The 16,168-nt window shown below is 44.0% G+C and overlaps 3 protein-coding genes across 4 annotated transcripts in view; 2 read left to right on the top strand and 1 right to left on the bottom strand.

The window, feature by feature from the left end:
• The window catches only part of LOC108028881 (adhesion G protein-coupled receptor B1), a 31,259-nt gene extending 15,485 nt beyond the window's left edge, over nt 1–15,774 (top strand). The window contains exons 1-4 of one of the 2 annotated variants that reach the window (XM_044093237.2): nt 13,687–13,820; nt 13,932–14,049; nt 14,112–14,243; nt 15,080–15,774. In XM_044093237.2, the coding sequence (XP_043949172.1) occupies nt 13,984–14,049; nt 14,112–14,243; nt 15,080–15,547 (666 nt within the window). In that variant the 5' untranslated portion in view covers nt 13,687–13,820; nt 13,932–13,983 and the 3' untranslated portion in view covers nt 15,548–15,774. Of the gene's footprint in view, nt 1–13,686; nt 13,821–13,931; nt 14,050–14,111; nt 14,244–15,079 lie in introns of those variants that run through there. The other variant, XM_017100889.3, reaches the window with a different exon arrangement.
• On the top strand, nt 1,917–8,056 carry LOC108028880 (ribosomal protein S6 kinase 2 beta). Its single transcript, XM_017100888.3, has 2 exons — nt 1,917–4,724; nt 5,148–8,056. Exons 1-2 carry the CDS (start codon nt 2,600–2,602, stop codon nt 5,729–5,731), a joined length of 2,709 nt encoding a protein of 902 aa, XP_016956377.1. The 5' UTR covers nt 1,917–2,599; the 3' UTR covers nt 5,732–8,056.
• Nucleotides 8,657–12,744, bottom strand: LOC108028882 (protein phosphatase 1H). Its single transcript, XM_017100893.3, has 3 exons — nt 12,077–12,744; nt 9,514–10,967; nt 8,657–9,211 (listed from the first exon to the last, which is right to left on the bottom strand). The coding sequence occupies exons 1-3, from the start codon at nt 12,430–12,432 to the stop codon at nt 9,105–9,107; spliced, it is 1,917 nt and encodes a 638-aa protein (XP_016956382.1). The 5' UTR covers nt 12,433–12,744; the 3' UTR covers nt 8,657–9,104.
• Nucleotides 15,775–16,168: the final 394 nt, after the last annotated feature.

Here is a 16,168-nt window from a genome sequence, read left to right as displayed (position 1 = left end):
CTAAACTTTGGACGGTCTTGCGGCTCAAGCTATTATATTTAAAATTTTCTCCTGGTCCCATTTTCCGCTGAAACGAGTTTCCCGTCTCTTTCTCGTACATGTATTTTTTGTAGCCTATTACTCTGCTAAGAGTTTCACTAGCGAATAAACTTATTTTTTGTAGTGTGACCGAAGGTTTCAAAGTTTACCCGCAACTGTAGCATGGTCTCACTGTCAAGCCGCAAAAAATTTGTGCTGGTGGACAAAGAAGGTGGCTTTTCCAGCTGTTCCATACTTACCAAAATTACCGTAACCAAATTCTTTTGCCTAGAACTTACTTTCTTTGTGCGGACACGACCGGTAGGATTTCCAAGTTTTTCTTTGTTAGCCGCCTATTTCCCACTTGCTCACTCCTATGGCTAGCTTGCGTTTTCGTCAATGTTAGTAGGGCTTTTAAAGAAAAAATCGATGAAGCTGAATTTTGATCGCTGAAGCGGAAACCCCCCAATGTGATTATACTGTATGAGTTTTAAAAAATCGATCAGTTGAAATTGTGGAGCAAAATTAAACATCTACTGTTAAGAAGTCACATAATACTTTTAAGGTAACAGGGAACGACATTTTTTCCCAATAATTACATTCAAATAGGTTTATATGTATGCATTTACTAGAGAGTTCTAAAAAAAAATTGATCTCTGTTTCTGCAGTATCGGTCATCAGTAATTTATCAGAAGTTTACCAAAAAACGTCGTTGTTGGTGAATCATGTATTTATTAATAGGCAAAAAACAAAAAAGTACTTGCTAAAATGAATCATTACAGGTGATACTAAAATATTATAGAGTTTCCATCGCTTTTTAATGAAATAAGGTGACAGATCCTTCTTAAAATTTCTGAAAATTACGTTTTGTATGAATCAGCTGATAAACAAAATTCCGTTTTAAGGAACTTGTTTCCATAAAGAAGATACACAGAAGAGACACTTGCTAGGAAGATACCTGGAAATATCTTTTACTTTAAGTTTTTACTTTCCGTTTCGTTATTTTTTTTAGAAGGAAATATATTTTGAATGCAAAGAAGCTGTTACAGGGAAATTGTTGTGGGTGCAGTACCTAGGAGCCTTCATTGGCTCGGAACTCAGCACTTCTCTTCTTGAAAATACATTTTACTACCCTCTATAAAGGAATTGACCAGCTTATGTCTTCTTGGAAAGACCTGGCACCTGCTATTTATCGAGTGCCCTCTTCCCACAAAGGTCCATCCACAAACAATTATCCGTTGAACGAATGGTTCTTAGCCAAAGTTGCAGGACTATGACGAACTCTTTTATGTGATACTTAGGCTATGTTTATTCGGTGTTCTGAATTCTTCTTTTTGATAGTGAAGAATAGGAATAGGGAATAGGGATACCCGAAACACCTGACAAAAGCGGGAAAAATGTAGAATCGGAGCGCGTAATTGTGTTGTTATTTATTTAATAATTTGAACGACTTAATGGAATAAGATGAGCGAAACCATTTATCATATTTGGCAAAATCCGATAAATAGCGCGTAGTAGAAGTTTGGCTTTATAAGTAAATAACTTCTGCCTGCATTAAAATATAATTAAACCTTAAATGCAAAATTGTAAATAATAAGTTTTTATTATTGAAATTGAATTGGAACTCTCGAAATGTCAATTATTAAATTTTGAAAGTTCTTGTAAGTTGTTATTTTTTCAAGAGATTTACAAACAAGTGAATTTATTCGTCAAAAATGTTTAATATTTTTGGTCTGAATTTAATTACCGCTTTAAGAGTTGTATATAATTTCTACTTATATATGGATTTATTTCAAGCAAAGTTTTTTTTTCCCGCCATCTGACTAACATTTATCGAAATTAATTCAAGAGGTTGGCAACGCCATATTCTTTTGATAATCTTCGAAAATTACTACGAAGTTATTAACTTTCTGTTTTAAACAAGGTCCCTTCTCTAGCAGTATGGATTATATCTGCTGGTTCTTAAGTTTTTCAAGGAGACGTTGGATATTTGTTATGAGTATTGTCTTAAATCAAGATTTATTCTTGCTTATACAAAGTATGTATGTATTTTTCTTCGAACCAACACCGTCACTGCTCTTGGAGGGAAATTTGATTGGCAAAAATTTCTGTGACACACCTGGCTAAAACATCGATTACAGAAAGTGGGATCGATGCATTTAGTGAGACAAAAATATCGATGTATCGATGCCAACATCGATTTTTTTGCAGCTCTAAAAAAACTTTATTTATTGTTTAATGTGTAAATAATAGTGATAAGAAGCAACACAGCTGTGCGTACTGGGGAGCGGATAGCAAAGCATACGGCGTACAAAACGGGGGCGCGTTAAGAAAGCACAACTTGTTGGCCGTAAAAGGCACGAAAGGCAGAAAAATCCGGAGAAGCAACAGCGCAGTCGGCAGCGACGCCCACACAGCGGAAGTAATAAAAAGGAAAGAGAAATCGGAAGGAGGGGCTGAGCGGAGGAGGGGGAAAAGCAGGTGGGAGAGGAGCACTAGCTGGCTGAAAAGGTTCAGCGGAGTTTGAAGCCCAGGAACGGCCAGGAGCAGCAGTCCCACAACGCCAGCAGCCACCGAAGTCATGCCGCTGGCCGATTCCCAGAAGGATCTCCGCCAGCAGCCGCAGCAGCAGCAGAATGTGTCCTCCACCAGCAGCAACAACATTGCGGAGCAGCAGTGCATTAGCAGCAGCGGCTTGGGCCTGCAGCTGCGACAGCGCATGCAGATCACCTCGTCCGGCTGTAGCAGCCTCGCGGTCACGCCCATGGAGCACACGCCCACCGAGGACGAGGAGAGTGGCGGCGGCAGCAGCGGGGTCAACTCGTCGGTGACCACGGTGACCTCATCGCAGCGTCGCCAGCAGCTGCATCAAGTGCAACAGCAGTATGCTTTGCAGGCGGCCCTGGAGCAGCATCACATCTCACCGGCAGCGGAACAGGAGTCTTCCAGAGACAGACCGGTGCACCGAACTCTATGCCCGCCCCCAGAGCTCATGGAGCTGAGCGATTCCGAGTCCCAGGGCGGGAGAATAGAAGAGGCAATTGGAGGAGGAGCGCCTGGCCAGGAAGACACCGAAGCCCTAGATGATACCGAAAACGAATTCGAGCTCAAAGAGGTTATAAAAGAGGGTCACGACAAGGCCGATCCCTCCCAGTTCGAACTCCTTCGAGTCCTGGGCGAAGGAAGCTTTGGCAAGGTGTTTCTGGTGCGGAAGATCATAGGGAAGGATGCGGGCACCTTGTACGCCATGAAGGTGCTGAAGAAGGCCACCCTCAAAGTCAAGGACCGCGTGAGGAGTACCAACGAACGCAAGATCCTGGCCGACGTGGGGCATGCCTTCATAGTGCGCCTGCACTACGCCTTCCAAACCCCCGGAAAACTCTACTTGATATTAGACTTCCTTCGTGGCGGCGATCTGTTCACTCGCCTGTCCAAAGAAGTAATGTTTACCGAGGAGGACGTTAAGTTCTACCTGGCGGAACTCGCGCTGGCCATGAACCACCTGCACTCGCTGGGCATCATCTACAGAGATCTGAAACCGGAGAATATACTGCTCGATGAGCACGGACACATAGCCTTGACGGATTTCGGTCTGTCCAAGCAGCCTCTAGATGGATCCAAAACCTACAGCTTTTGCGGAACTGTGGAGTACATGGCACCGGAGATTGTGAACCGAAAGGGACACGATTTCGCCGCCGATTGGTGGAGTTTCGGGGTGCTCATGTACGAAATGCTTACAGGGAATTTACCTTTTCATGGCCAAACCCGCCAGGAGACTATGAACCAGATCCTAAGAAGTAAGCTGGGCATGCCGGAAAATTTGTCGCCAGAGGCGCAGTCCCTGCTGCGAGCTCTCTTCAAAAGAAATCCTCAGAATCGCTTGGGCGCGGGGGCCCAGGGAATACTGGACATCAAGGCGCACTGCTTCTTCGCCACTATCGACTGGGTGAGGTTGGAACGAAAGCAGGTGCGTCCGCCTTTCATACCGGCTGTTAGCCGTGACGATGCCTTCTACTTCGACGTGGAGTACACCTCGAAGTCTCCTAGGGACTCGCCGGGTGGTCCCATCTCCGCATCTGCGCATGAAATTTTTCGTGGCTTTAGCTTCGTGGCCCCTGTTCTCCTGGAAGGTCAATGTGCCGGATCGAATAGCTGCTCCACCAATGCCAGTCCTCTGCACAATATAGCTCCCCTTCCTGCTGCTCCGGCGGGTGCGCCCCGGACGTTGCCCGGTGTCCTGCCTGGAAACTTCCATGCGGAGTATAATCTTCTCCAAGAACTGGGCCGGGGAACCTTCTCGGTTTGCCGGCTATGCGAGCATCGCGCCTCCAAGAAACATTACGCCGTAAAAGTGATCGAAAAGGCTGCTGTGGCCGCCGCATCCACGTCCGCCGACTGCTGGGAGGAAGTAGAAATTATGTTAAGGTATGGCAACCACCCCAATATCGTCACTCTGTATTCGGTCTACGAGGATGCGGGCTCTGCCTATCTGGTAATGGAGTTGCTGAAAGGCGGCGAGCTACTCGACCGCATACTGGCCGTGGGTCAGATGTGCGAAAGCGAGGCGAGCGCCGTGTTGAGAACGATTGCATCCGCGGTAGCTTACCTCCACGAACATGGCGTTGTCCACCGAGACCTGAAGCCCTCCAATATGATTTACGCCAGTATGCGACAGACTCCCGAAACCCTGAAGCTCTGCGATTTGGGTAAGTGTATGGGGCGTTGGTACATACTTCTTATACGGACATGCAGTCGGTTTTCTGGTTTTTAGTTTAACTGGTATACCTTAGCAGATTTTTTTGATTTTAGTCAGTATTTGTATGATTTCGAAGGCATGATATGACTTTATTTGCAAGGATATATAAACTTTAGGGTTTTTTGTTGCTTGCATAAATACAATATAAATGTATAGTTAGACAGCTTAATCCTCCTGTTTATTCAAAAAATAAATAAAATGGTTATAAAAGGCTTTCTAGATTTTCTTAAAATATATTGATCAATGATCAGTGATGATCTGTGATCATTGATCACGTTAGTTACACCAAATAGAAAAACACGATCCATACTGCAAGTCTGTTTCTCAAAATATTCCTATACGGCGGAGTATTAACATTCCGATTTCAATCCAGGCTTCGCCAAGCAGCTGCGCGCAGACAACGGACTTCTGATGACGCCCTGTTACACAGCCAACTTTGTGGCGCCCGAGGTCTTGAAGCGGCAGGGTTACGACCTGGCCTGCGACATCTGGTCGCTGGGCGTGCTCCTCTACATCATGCTATCCGGGCGGACGCCCTTTGCCAGCACTCCGAACGATTCGCCGGACGTGATACTGAAACGCATCGGGTCGGGCCACATTGACTTCACCAGCAGTCGCTGGGCACTGGTCAGTGTGCCGGCCAAGGAACTGTTGCGCCAGATGCTGCACATAGTGCCGGAGAACCGGCCGACGGCTGCGCAAATTCTCGATCACGCCTGGCTGCGGGATCAGTTCGCCAACGGCGTGCAGCTTACGGAGTACGCGGTGGTGCCCGGAATACAGCTGTCGCTGGGCGCCCAGCAGCAGCAGCAGAATCACATTTCGATGGCTCTGAGGGGAGCCGTGGATGCCACGTTCCGGGCCATCGCCATACCGCAGGCGGCCAATGTGGGACCTGTAGAGCTTTCGATGCTAGCCAAAAGGCGGGCCAAAGACAGAGCCAACCTGCACTCCTAATCCTGGGCCGCAGCATGGTGTCCGCGGCGCCAGGCCAAAAGGCAGATAGTCAGGCTGGTTTTCCGACTCTATAGTATTCTGATCCAATGCTGCTGTGCCATACCGCGTCGTCTCGTCGTGGGTAATGTGCACACGCTTGGTTCGCACCTACACCAGTTGGGCTTTCCTCGCAGACGCTGCCGAAGCACTAAGCTGGGCGTAGTTTAGGGAATCGGCCCAACTCTATGTATTTGACAAACAGTGCTAATTGTTTATTTTATATGAAAGCATACCAGATGCCAAGGCCAACAAGCAGAGTGCGGGCATCTATATACACAGATATAACTATACAGATACGGATATACACACATATATATATATAGCTATTTATAAAAGGAATCTTGGGCAAGGGCCTCGAGAGCGGTGTGCATGCGGAGCCAGGATCATCCCAGATGGTGCCTGGCCTCGCAAAGTGTATCCTTAAATCGAAGTTCGCACACAGAAGTTTACAATACAAAACAAAATGCATACATATTTTTAATTAAATTAATCGTAGCTAAATTTTTCAACATCACCGTGTTATTGTTGTTTAACTTATTAATTATAATTAAAATGAAAAGCGAAAGGTATATACACAAAGCAAGAGTTAGAGCCACAATTCATTTTTTATTAATAATAACTTTTGTCGCCAAACTATGAGAAAACGTACAGAAGCTAACATAAAACTGTAAAAAGAGAATTTAAAAGCCAAGAGTTTCCATAACATTTGACTCGGAATGTAGAATTTTCGCAAAGAACTATAAAATATACAAACTAAATACAAAACTAAGCGATTATACAGCATATGTACATAAAAGCGTTCGCGAAATGTTTCTTTTCGGGCAAACTGACGTTTTTCTTTGAAGTGAAATTGTTTAAGCCTTGTCAAAGTCTAAGCCTGCTCCCAAGTTGTAACAGGTTCATCTTGTAATTCATTATAAATCAAAAACGTAACAGCTGCGAAAGCATCGAAGTGGTTTCCCCATTTGGTTTGATGTCTTCCAGCAGAAGTGCATCCTCCCACATAGAAACCCTCAACCAGGTATCTGGTACCTGGCTTTAGTTAAACTAACTCGAAACAAGTATTATTATGCGGCCGTATTTAAACAATCGACCCGAGAACCTGTTTGTGATTTCGCAGGAGAATTCTTCGGTACTTCGTTTCAATTAATGCCAAAAACGTGTTAACAATTATGTAAAAATATTGCAAAATAGGCGGAACAAAGGCATGACAAAGCTGAGTAAAGTTATGTACAAGATTCGTGTGAAACAAACAAATATTTTGAGCAACAAGCCATCTGAAAAACCAAATTTCTCCCAGATTTTGGGTCTTGTTGGCCGAATGTGTGTGTTCCGGAAGTGGGTGCCTGTGTGTTGTGTACGTGTGTGTTCGTTTATAAGATTTACGCGCTGTGCCACTACTGAACTTATGCTAACGAAAAACAATAATTGAACTCACGCCAGCTAGAAATGTTAGTTAAGCTGTAACAACTTGTAAGACAGACATGGTGATATGTGTTTGGCGGGTTGGAGAATAGGTTGATGAGGGGATTACGTATGGTTACCCGAAAATACTTTTAAATTAGATAGCTGAAAAGTCAACAAAAACTTTGGTTCGAAACATTATGTAATTTAAAAACACCTTGGAAGAACAATTAACTAGTTGGTACGCTGAATTTGTCAATGATATTAAGCAGTTCAAAGCAAACACTCGACATTTATTCTCAGTAACAGTTGACAGCATCGAAGCATGGTTTTAAGATAACTCACAAATGTTCTCTGTCCAGCAAGCTTGAAAACATTCTGTTAAATCGGTACAAAATTTGAGAAAGCACATTGCTACGGCAGTTAGGCTTTCCCCAAATATTAGGTCAGCATGGACTGTGGAAAACCCTACACAAAAAAGACAGAGAAGGCACACAATCCCCAGATACATGAAGTATAACCAAGACTTTGAGCCCAGCGCCCGTCACCCACTCACATAGCCACTCAGCTGTGGTAATCAGACCCCGATCTCGGCAAGGACATCGAAAAAATTCCCCCAAAATACCCCAAACATGCATTTGGATGCTACGTACATATATTTTCTTAGTAGATTTTTACAGCTTCCAGAACTATATATTCATATGACAGAAATCTGATAACGCAAAAACAATTATTCCACAAATTAACACTTTAACACAACACTTTTATTGTAATCGAGTCGATTCCAAGTTATTGTAAAGTTGAATCATAAAAACCAAGAAAATAATTGAAAAAAAATAAAAAACCTAAGTTCTAATTTGAATTGTAATTACACACACGGCAGTTTGCGTTTATCTATGGGTTGATGAGCATAGAGAACATACGCCAGAAGAATGCAAGAGGTAGAGGGAAGCGCAGCTGACCCCATAAACTGCGGTGAGTGGATTCAGCCGTGTCCGTCTCCTTTTCTGTCAGTCCGTCCGTACGAACGCTAAAGTCTCGGAAACTAAATCTGGCATGCAGATTCTTGAGGCTCCGATGCCCACAAAAGCCCACTCTAAAACCTGTCTCGAACTGCTTTTTTGAAGATTTTGTAAAAGATTAATTTCAATCATCAATATCTTCACTACATAAACTGTCCAAATCAGTCCATCCATTAAAAACATATAAGCAAATAATCGACACCAGCTGCGGGGCTAGCGATATTGTCAACAGTCTCTTAGCCGGGCAACAGGTATCTGATAGTCGGGCCGTCGACCTCAGCGTTCTCTCTTCTTTTACGCTACGGCATCTAACAACAACGGCATAAACAACAGAAATATTATTTTTTACATAGTATGCCGCACTTGGGTTGATATGGAGAGTTCTGATTTTTGCTCTTATACATTTGTGCAAATCGAGTTCGAATAACATACTTGAAAGCGAAGGCTGGAACAGGTATAATATGGTTCTGTAGTTGTATATCGTCTTTTTCGATAAGACATAGTATAATAATAGACATCACAATAACTATCTTTCTAGTTTATGTTTAACAATTATTGTTAATTTATTTTTCTTTATCGTTTCGTTTATGCTATACGTAGCTTAGAATACTTTTAATTTCGTATAATTGGAATCATAAGGTTTAAGTTTGCGTTATTTGAAAAATGCAGGCCATTGCTCGCCGCTTTGTTCATTCATTAACTGTTTTGGATCAAAATAAATACACTTAACTTCAGAAAATTATTGTACATTGCAATTAAGTTTACTCGCTTTTCTGTTTGTACATAAGCAAATTATGTAGAAACTTTAAATGTGTGGAATTTGTTCTTGTGTGTTGAGTGTAAAAATATATAGATGTCCCAATAACTTTCGGCTATAGCTATATCGGCTGTGTGGCAGGACGTTTGTCCTAGTGCTTGCTCTTGCCCTTGCGACCCTTTTGGAGCTGTTTTTGGAGTTGCTGCCGCGACGCCTCTTTGTCCTTATCATCATCCTTCTCCTGAACCGTGTCGGACGCTAAAATGTATGAAATTAGAATCAGTATTGTTTTGTATTTAAAAAGGGTTTTCTTGAATTGGGTGGCCTCTTCATGTAATTTTGTTACTTGCTTTTTAATTGCATAGGAATTAAGAACTCGCTACAAAAACCACATTTAATGGCCAGATGAAAAAGTTATCCTTGGACTTAATAAAGTCAGGTATTATTTAAAATATTTGTTTCGATATTTGCATGTAGTTAGTTGTACACGTTACTCATTAAAGTAGGGGTTCAAAGTTTGAGTTTACCGCTCGGGAAATGTCTTTGTAGCTTACCCTTACCTGCAACATCCTTGTCTTTAAGCTGCACTTGCTCCAGCGTGGGGCTCAGTTCAACCACCAGGGTCTCGTCGACCGACTCCTCCACCTGTTGAGGCTTCTGAGAAGACCTTGCCTCGTGCACAACCACCTCGCCCTCCTCCTCCTCCTCGACAACGTGAGCTTCCTCGGCCACTACGCCATTGAGGACGGCGACCGCCTCCTGGGCCATGTTGGCCTGTGCTTGGCGGCGTCGGTGCTCGAGATCCCGTTTGTAGTTCTGCGTCCACTCTACATGCTCCTTGTAATACTGGCTAACCGGAATGACAATCACTGAGATATCGTCAACAGTGGCTGCTGCCTTGCTGTCGGCGAGACGCCAGTGCCCGGAGTCGTTGATTTTTCCCCGAGCACGAGCCACCAGCTCCTGGGCGACCATCGTATAGCGATGCTTCTCCGTAGGATATTTGGAGAGCGTCTGGAAGACAATGCGTGCAACGCTCTCGTTCTCGGAAACATCCCACAGGCCATCGGTGGCCATGACGAGCACGCCGTAATCGCCATCCCGGTTGTCGTCATCCGAAATGCAAACCACCTGCGTAAGATCTCGCTGCCTCACATCGGGATGGGGCGTGAGGAAGGGTTTTATCTGTATACCCGTGTTAATGGCCAGCAGATCGTGATCGCCGAAACCACGCGTCACTCCTAGTGTGCCCAGCAAGCGGCTTCTCTTGCCCTCGCCATTCACCACCGGCATGCGGAGATCCTCCCGGGTCAGCGTCTTGTAAGTCCAGCCACGCATTGTGCCCTGTCGGCAGAGAATGCGCTGGCCCATGTCCTTGATGTGCGGCCGTTTGGCGTACTCCATTGCCACATAATGTTGACCCATAAGGTGCGGCTTCAATCTAGCTACATTCAGCAGACGTTCGCGCTCGGTTTCGGGCGTGTGATCAGCCGAGAACGGCACTGGATAGCAGCTGGCTTCTAGTGGATCCGGTTCAATACCAGAGCTCGTACTTGTTTGTTGCCTATCAGAAGTGGCACGGCGCTGGCAGAGCACAGCTCTAGAGTCGCCGGCATTGGCCACATACATCTTGCCATCAATAAACAATGAAACGCAGGCGGTGCAGCCGCCGGCATCTCGATAACGATCGTTGTCCTGCGCTATCAGCGAGTCCATGTTGAAGAAGGCACTTTCCAGAGCACCGATGATAAGTTCGTCCTTGGTCACCCGGCGCTGGAAGTAGATGGGGTGCGGGAATGTAGGATTCACTTGAATGCCATCCCCTCCGCCACTGGCGGAGTCCGCATCCCGTGGCAGGAGCAGCTCAAGGCAGTCTACTAGCTTTTCGTGCAGGATGTGATGAAACTGGTGCGAGGCCGCCAGTGCGGCTCCATATCCGGCGTGTCCATCAAAAATTCCGAAGTATGTGTACGGAAGATCTGGGTGCTTGTGTTCAGGATCCGAGAGAACTTGCCTGGGAATACATATACAAAACAATGTATAGAAATTCTAATGCAATTGGGGCTGTTTTTCTGAACAATAAGAAAGGTTTATAACCGCATGTACTAGCTCATAGTATATGGTTTTTAAAAAATTACACGATCATGAAAGAAAGCTAACTCCGCCAGCTGAAGTTTAGCAATCAACCATTCCTATAGAACCTATATGATATAGTAGTTCGATTAAAAATAATGTATTTCGAGATTTTAACATTTAAAAAAAATGACAAACCCCAGTATTGATTTAATCAATTAATGCCTAAAAACAACGAAACTAGAATTTTTCTTTGGTTTCTTTATCCGAATATTCCTACGGGAGCATATAGTTACAAGGAAGAACACTATTAGACTAGTTTGCGGGTGGGCAGACGGTATGGTTAGGACGACTAGTTTAGTGATGCTGGTGAACAATATTTCCACCTCCTCCACTGCGCTAAAATCTTCTTGATGAATTAATACCCTTTTTAAGGGTATTAAAAGGGCTTTATGACACATAATTCAAAAATGAATAGGATTGTCTGATTGGGATGAGTTTTGCACTTATTTTAACAAAGAAAACTCCTACCACATTTTCTTCTGAACTCAACCCCTTTAAAAAGTTGTGATGTACAAATTTAGAGTGAAAAGTAATAGCTGTCGACCGCTGTATTACTTGATTCGACTGGAATATCGTAGCAGTTTCAATTCTGCGACACACTCCCGGTGCGACTTTCTTGTGTTAATTTTGGAGACTATTATCGTAGTTTCTGGTTAATAAAAGTTCTAGTTGAACCTGCGTGTGTATACATCCAGGGTATAACTTAATTTCAATACGAGTTCCAGAAATTCAAGCTTGTTTTAGGAAGGTTGTATGAACCTACGACTATATGGTCGACTGTCGCAGTTTGTAACGAAATTATTTAGCACGCGAGTAACTGGTGTAAAAAACTGAAGGAAATGATTGTAAAACCTAAATTTGATGAGAAATGGAGCTGGCCCACTGACTGACGACTTCGAAGACACCTAAACAAATGAGTTTACGGGTCAAAACTGGTGATCAAATCGATAGTGAGAAGTGGTGACCGCCCTCGGCTGGCCCACTTACCGACAGAAGGCGCCCTGGTCCTCGTTCCACTCGGATTTGCCGGAGTTCACGCACTCGGCGTATCCGGTGCCCCAGGGCAGCAGGTTGATGTCCCGCGGAACGATGATGGGCCGCACATTGTGGTCCGCCGAGGCGCGCAGTTCGTCCGGGGTGAGGAGCTGCAGAAAGGGAGGCCGGGCGTAGGGGAACTTATCCGGCATCGGCTGACCGCCGGAGCCACCAAAGCGAAGGCGCTGGTGCGGGGAGTTGTGCAGGTGGCCGCTTCCGGCACCAATCCGCCGCTCGCCTGGCCCTGGCAAGGGCGGCAGGTCCGGCGCGATGGCCGATATAAAACGCTCCTTGATGTTACTAAACATGTTCCTCCTCTTTCTCTCTCCCTTGCCGAGGCCCGTGCGCTTCGTAATCGCGCTCTCGCTCACTCCCACTGACGTGGCGAGCTTGCGATGTTGTTGTGCTGCTGCCTCCTGCTTGATTTGATTGAACTGATTGAGGTATCGGGTTTATAGTCCGTGTGCTTGGGCAGGCAGCGAAGTGGGGCCTCCGATCTGAAGCGCTGGGCGCGAGTAGTTTCGCGACAACTTTGGGGATTAATTGTCTTTTTAACAAAAATAAATCGATAGCGCCCAGTGTGGCCGTGCATACAGTGCGCCGAAACACTGAGGGTGAGGAACGGATGGCGTGAATAGAAACAAAAATACTAGAACTCTAACCAGACCAGGTTCGTGCATTGCTGTTAAAGCCTTGTCCCACTATATTGGATTAAAACAAACCAGTTTTCTATGCGATAACTCTGTAAATACCCCTTTCCCACTGAGATCAGTCCACCATCTACCATCCGTTGAACGGATGGTCCACAGGGTTTTGTCGTTCTGAAAATTACCAATCAGACGGACACACCTGTGCGATGTTTCTAGGTAAAATTCTGAATTCTTCTTGAAAGTGAAGAAAAAATGCAGGCAACAATTTTATGCTGATTAGCCACATCTCTTAGGATCAACTATTATCGGATGCTAAAGGGCTCTGAGAGAATTTAAGTTTCAAATTTGCCGAAAATCCTAGTGGATGGACCCTAAGGGAAGAGGTTATAATGCTCAAACATACATAAATATTAATTTTGTTTAATTTTAAAGAGCTGCTCAACAAAAATGTTTCACTTTCTAAACTTCGAACCACTTTGAAATGAACTTTGTCAAATATTAAATTTATAATAAAATATTAAAAGCTCTTAGTTTTAATGGCTGTTCAATGGTTGTGAAAACCATACTAAATCAGCTCTTTTAGATACTTTTTAAGCAAAAATAATAAAATAAAGGTTATTTGTAGAGGTTTGTGCCATTATTTAAAGCTGTAACGATAAATATGCAGTCTTATACAGTGAAAAGTCAACTAACAAACGTTTATCGAAACTGACTCAGGAAATCTTTTGCTTTTTCTGGAGTCTGCTAGGCTAACCCGATTACCGCGGCAAAAGAGTATCTTGACGAAAAGCGTTTGCCTCTTGCTCTTTTCTACCGTTGTCACATGATTTTCATCGATGGCCTACCATTGAAATCGTATTTTTATATCGGTTGTAGTCTTGGAAATGTCTGCCATCGCGGTTCATGTCAAGGCTGGCCCTGTTGTTCTAGTAGGAGTTGGCGGCATTCCCATTTCTGTTTTAACTTCTTCAAAATCATTTATTTTGCAATGACCTGTACATAATATTTTGGAACAGGCTATGTGACCAACGTTGAGGATTCAAAGGGTATATATTCTGGAGTCGGAAATCTCCTCTACCTGTTAATGTTTAACATGTAAACGAATAACTAAAATTCAAGTGCAATTTAATATTTATGTTTTCCTCGTTTGTTTGCAGATCGGAGCACAGCGAGCTGCGTGACGTCATTGTCAAGTCGAGTTCTTCGGGAATGGCCTTGGACCAACAAAAGGTGGATCAGTACATTAAGGCGATGTCCTTAAGTGGCACTGAGAAGGTGAGTCCGAATGTCAGTTAAGCGAAACATGCAGACTGTGTTCTATGTGCGGCTTATTGTAGGTGAACAGCGAGAAACTGGCGGCCATGTGGATGTATGCCACCAAGATGGGAACTCTGCCGCCCCCCTCAGTCCGGAAACTGACGCCCCCTTCGCGCCAGATAATGCTGATTCCCTCGACCGCTGGCAGTGGGGTGAGCCCGATTCCTATTTTCCAGGGGCTTCCAGCGCGATGGAAACATTGAGCCTTGTTTTTGGCTAATTCGGTTATTGGTTAACAAGAGGTTTTCTCCGCCAAAGTAGTTCTTCGGACATATATAAACCACCTTTAGCAAAACGGTGGACAATTATTCGATTATTAGGATATAGATTGCACTTAGGGTTTTCCCTCGAGACATTTTTTTTTATCGAGTTTCGTAGTAAATTCTTTTTCTTCTGTTTCCTGTTCAATTTAATATATTTACCATAAAAGCTAGACTCTTGGTTTTTGGACATTTAGACTCTCGAGCCCCACTCTCTCCAAGGGTGAACACTTTTTAAATCGTATTTATATAAAATATATTTGACCTCTATTCCAGCTGTCCAGCTGTACCAGAAACAATCATCATCCTTCTCAAGCATTTTGGCTGTAAATAATGTAATATAAAATAACAAGTAACATTTAAATACGTGTTTGACCATCACCAAGCCGTTTACTCGTTTTTTTGAATTTTTTAACAAAAATTAAGAGTTACTGATCATTTGAAGTGTTTTTTATAAGATACAAAGCCAAAGGAAGCTAACTTCGGCAAGCTGAAGCTTGAACATCCTTGCAGGTCGTTCTAGAGGGAACGTTGTATGTACAGGGCTCTCCGATTCTCAGTTAACTAACAACTTTTTCAAAAATAGTAAGATAATGTTACATTTCATTTTACTACTGTGTTTATAACTGTCCTTGTATTATTTTGACGTTATCGAATCGCTCCTATGGCAGATGTATGATAAGGTCGTTCGATACATAATTTACTTACAAAACCTTTAAATTGTTTAGATAGCACCGCCGCCACCCACACGCCTGCCCCCACCGCCGCCGGTGGCCGGGCTTTTGGTGCCGGTTGCACCGCTTCCGCTGCAATACCGTGGAATGACGCTGCCCTACATGCGACCCGGCCCCGGATCTGTGCTCTACGCCCACCCGGCCAGCTTGAGCGGCACATACCGGACCCACAAGAGCACCAAGTCGGCGGAGATCAACGGGCAGCGGAGGCGCAGGCGGGCGGGAAAGTCGGACGCCAATCGCCGGCAACGCCGCAAGTCGGAGGCGGACGTCCTGGACGGCGCACCCAATTTCCAGTACACGGGCCTGGATCGAGCCATAGCCGACAGCTTTTTGGCCAGGCAAGAGCAGTCGCAGGCGGGAAGTCACATTGACTACTCTTCGTCGGCTTCCTCGGACTTGTACGGCGGGCAGAGGGCTTCCTCCAAGACGAAGATCGTCTGCCGGGACGTGGTAATGTGACGGGAATCGAACTTTAAATACCCCTAACCCATTTCCTACACTCTTGTATATATTCTTTTCTTGAAGTGATTCGAAGTATCTTTTCCCGTGTGGCTTGAGGAGAACAAGTACCCATTTCCTATCCGCAACTTTGTCTATGTATCTATATATGCGTACTTACTGTAAGACCCCTATAAGTATGAATCGAATAAAGTAATATTTAAAGAATAAAATTAATTAACTTAAACTAGGAATTACTTCTTCAAACACACAATGTTTTGTGGTGAAAATAAACAAAATGTCCGGACACTATGGCTATAATGATTCCAAAAACTCTTCACAAATCACAGGGGAGTGTAAGGTAAGGCGGCGTGGTTATTCCACATAATTGTAGTATATTTTTCCTAACGTGCTGGCAATGCATTTACAATAATATTATTGCGAATCCGCGTAGTTTTTTCTGGTTTAAAAAAAATGGATTTTTGGAAAGTTGAATTTCAAAAATCGAATCGATGGACCATGGTAAGAAAAGTGAATAGCTCACTGAACTGTAAATGGTGACCTTTTAAAACATTACCAAAACAACAAAAAATATAATTTACGGATTTTTATTTCGACGAATAATTTAAATAAAATTTTGCC

Source organism: Drosophila biarmipes, chromosome X (genome assembly GCF_025231255.1).
Source record: "Drosophila biarmipes strain raj3 chromosome X, RU_DBia_V1.1, whole genome shotgun sequence".
Lineage (NCBI taxonomy): Eukaryota > Metazoa > Arthropoda > Insecta > Diptera > Drosophilidae > Drosophila > Drosophila biarmipes.
The sequence above is the reverse complement of the archived record's forward strand: the minus strand, read 5'-3'. Positions and strand labels throughout refer to the sequence as shown.

What these genes read in the sequence shown, in the direction of transcription:
- LOC108028880 (XM_017100888.3), top strand. Translation starts at nt 2,600, where the DNA reads ATGCCGCTGGCCGATTCCCAGAAGGATCTCCGCCAGCAGCCGCAGCAG. An exon ending in CCTGAAGCTCTGCGATTTGG is followed by an intron (nt 4,725 to 5,147) that starts GTAAGTGTATGG and finishes ATTTCAATCCAG; the next exon opens with GCTTCGCCAAGCAGCTGCGC.
- LOC108028882 (XM_017100893.3), bottom strand. Translation starts at nt 12,432, where the DNA reads ATGTTTAGTAACATCAAGGAGCGTTTTATATCGGCCATCGCGCCGGAC. An exon ending in GACCAGGGCGCCTTCTGTCG is followed by an intron (nt 10,968 to 12,076) that starts GTAAGTGGGCCA and finishes ATGTATTCCCAG; the next exon opens with GCAAGTTCTCTCGGATCCTG. An exon ending in TAAAGACAAGGATGTTGCAG is followed by an intron (nt 9,212 to 9,513) that starts GTAAGGGTAAGC and finishes CATACATTTTAG; the next exon opens with CGTCCGACACGGTTCAGGAG.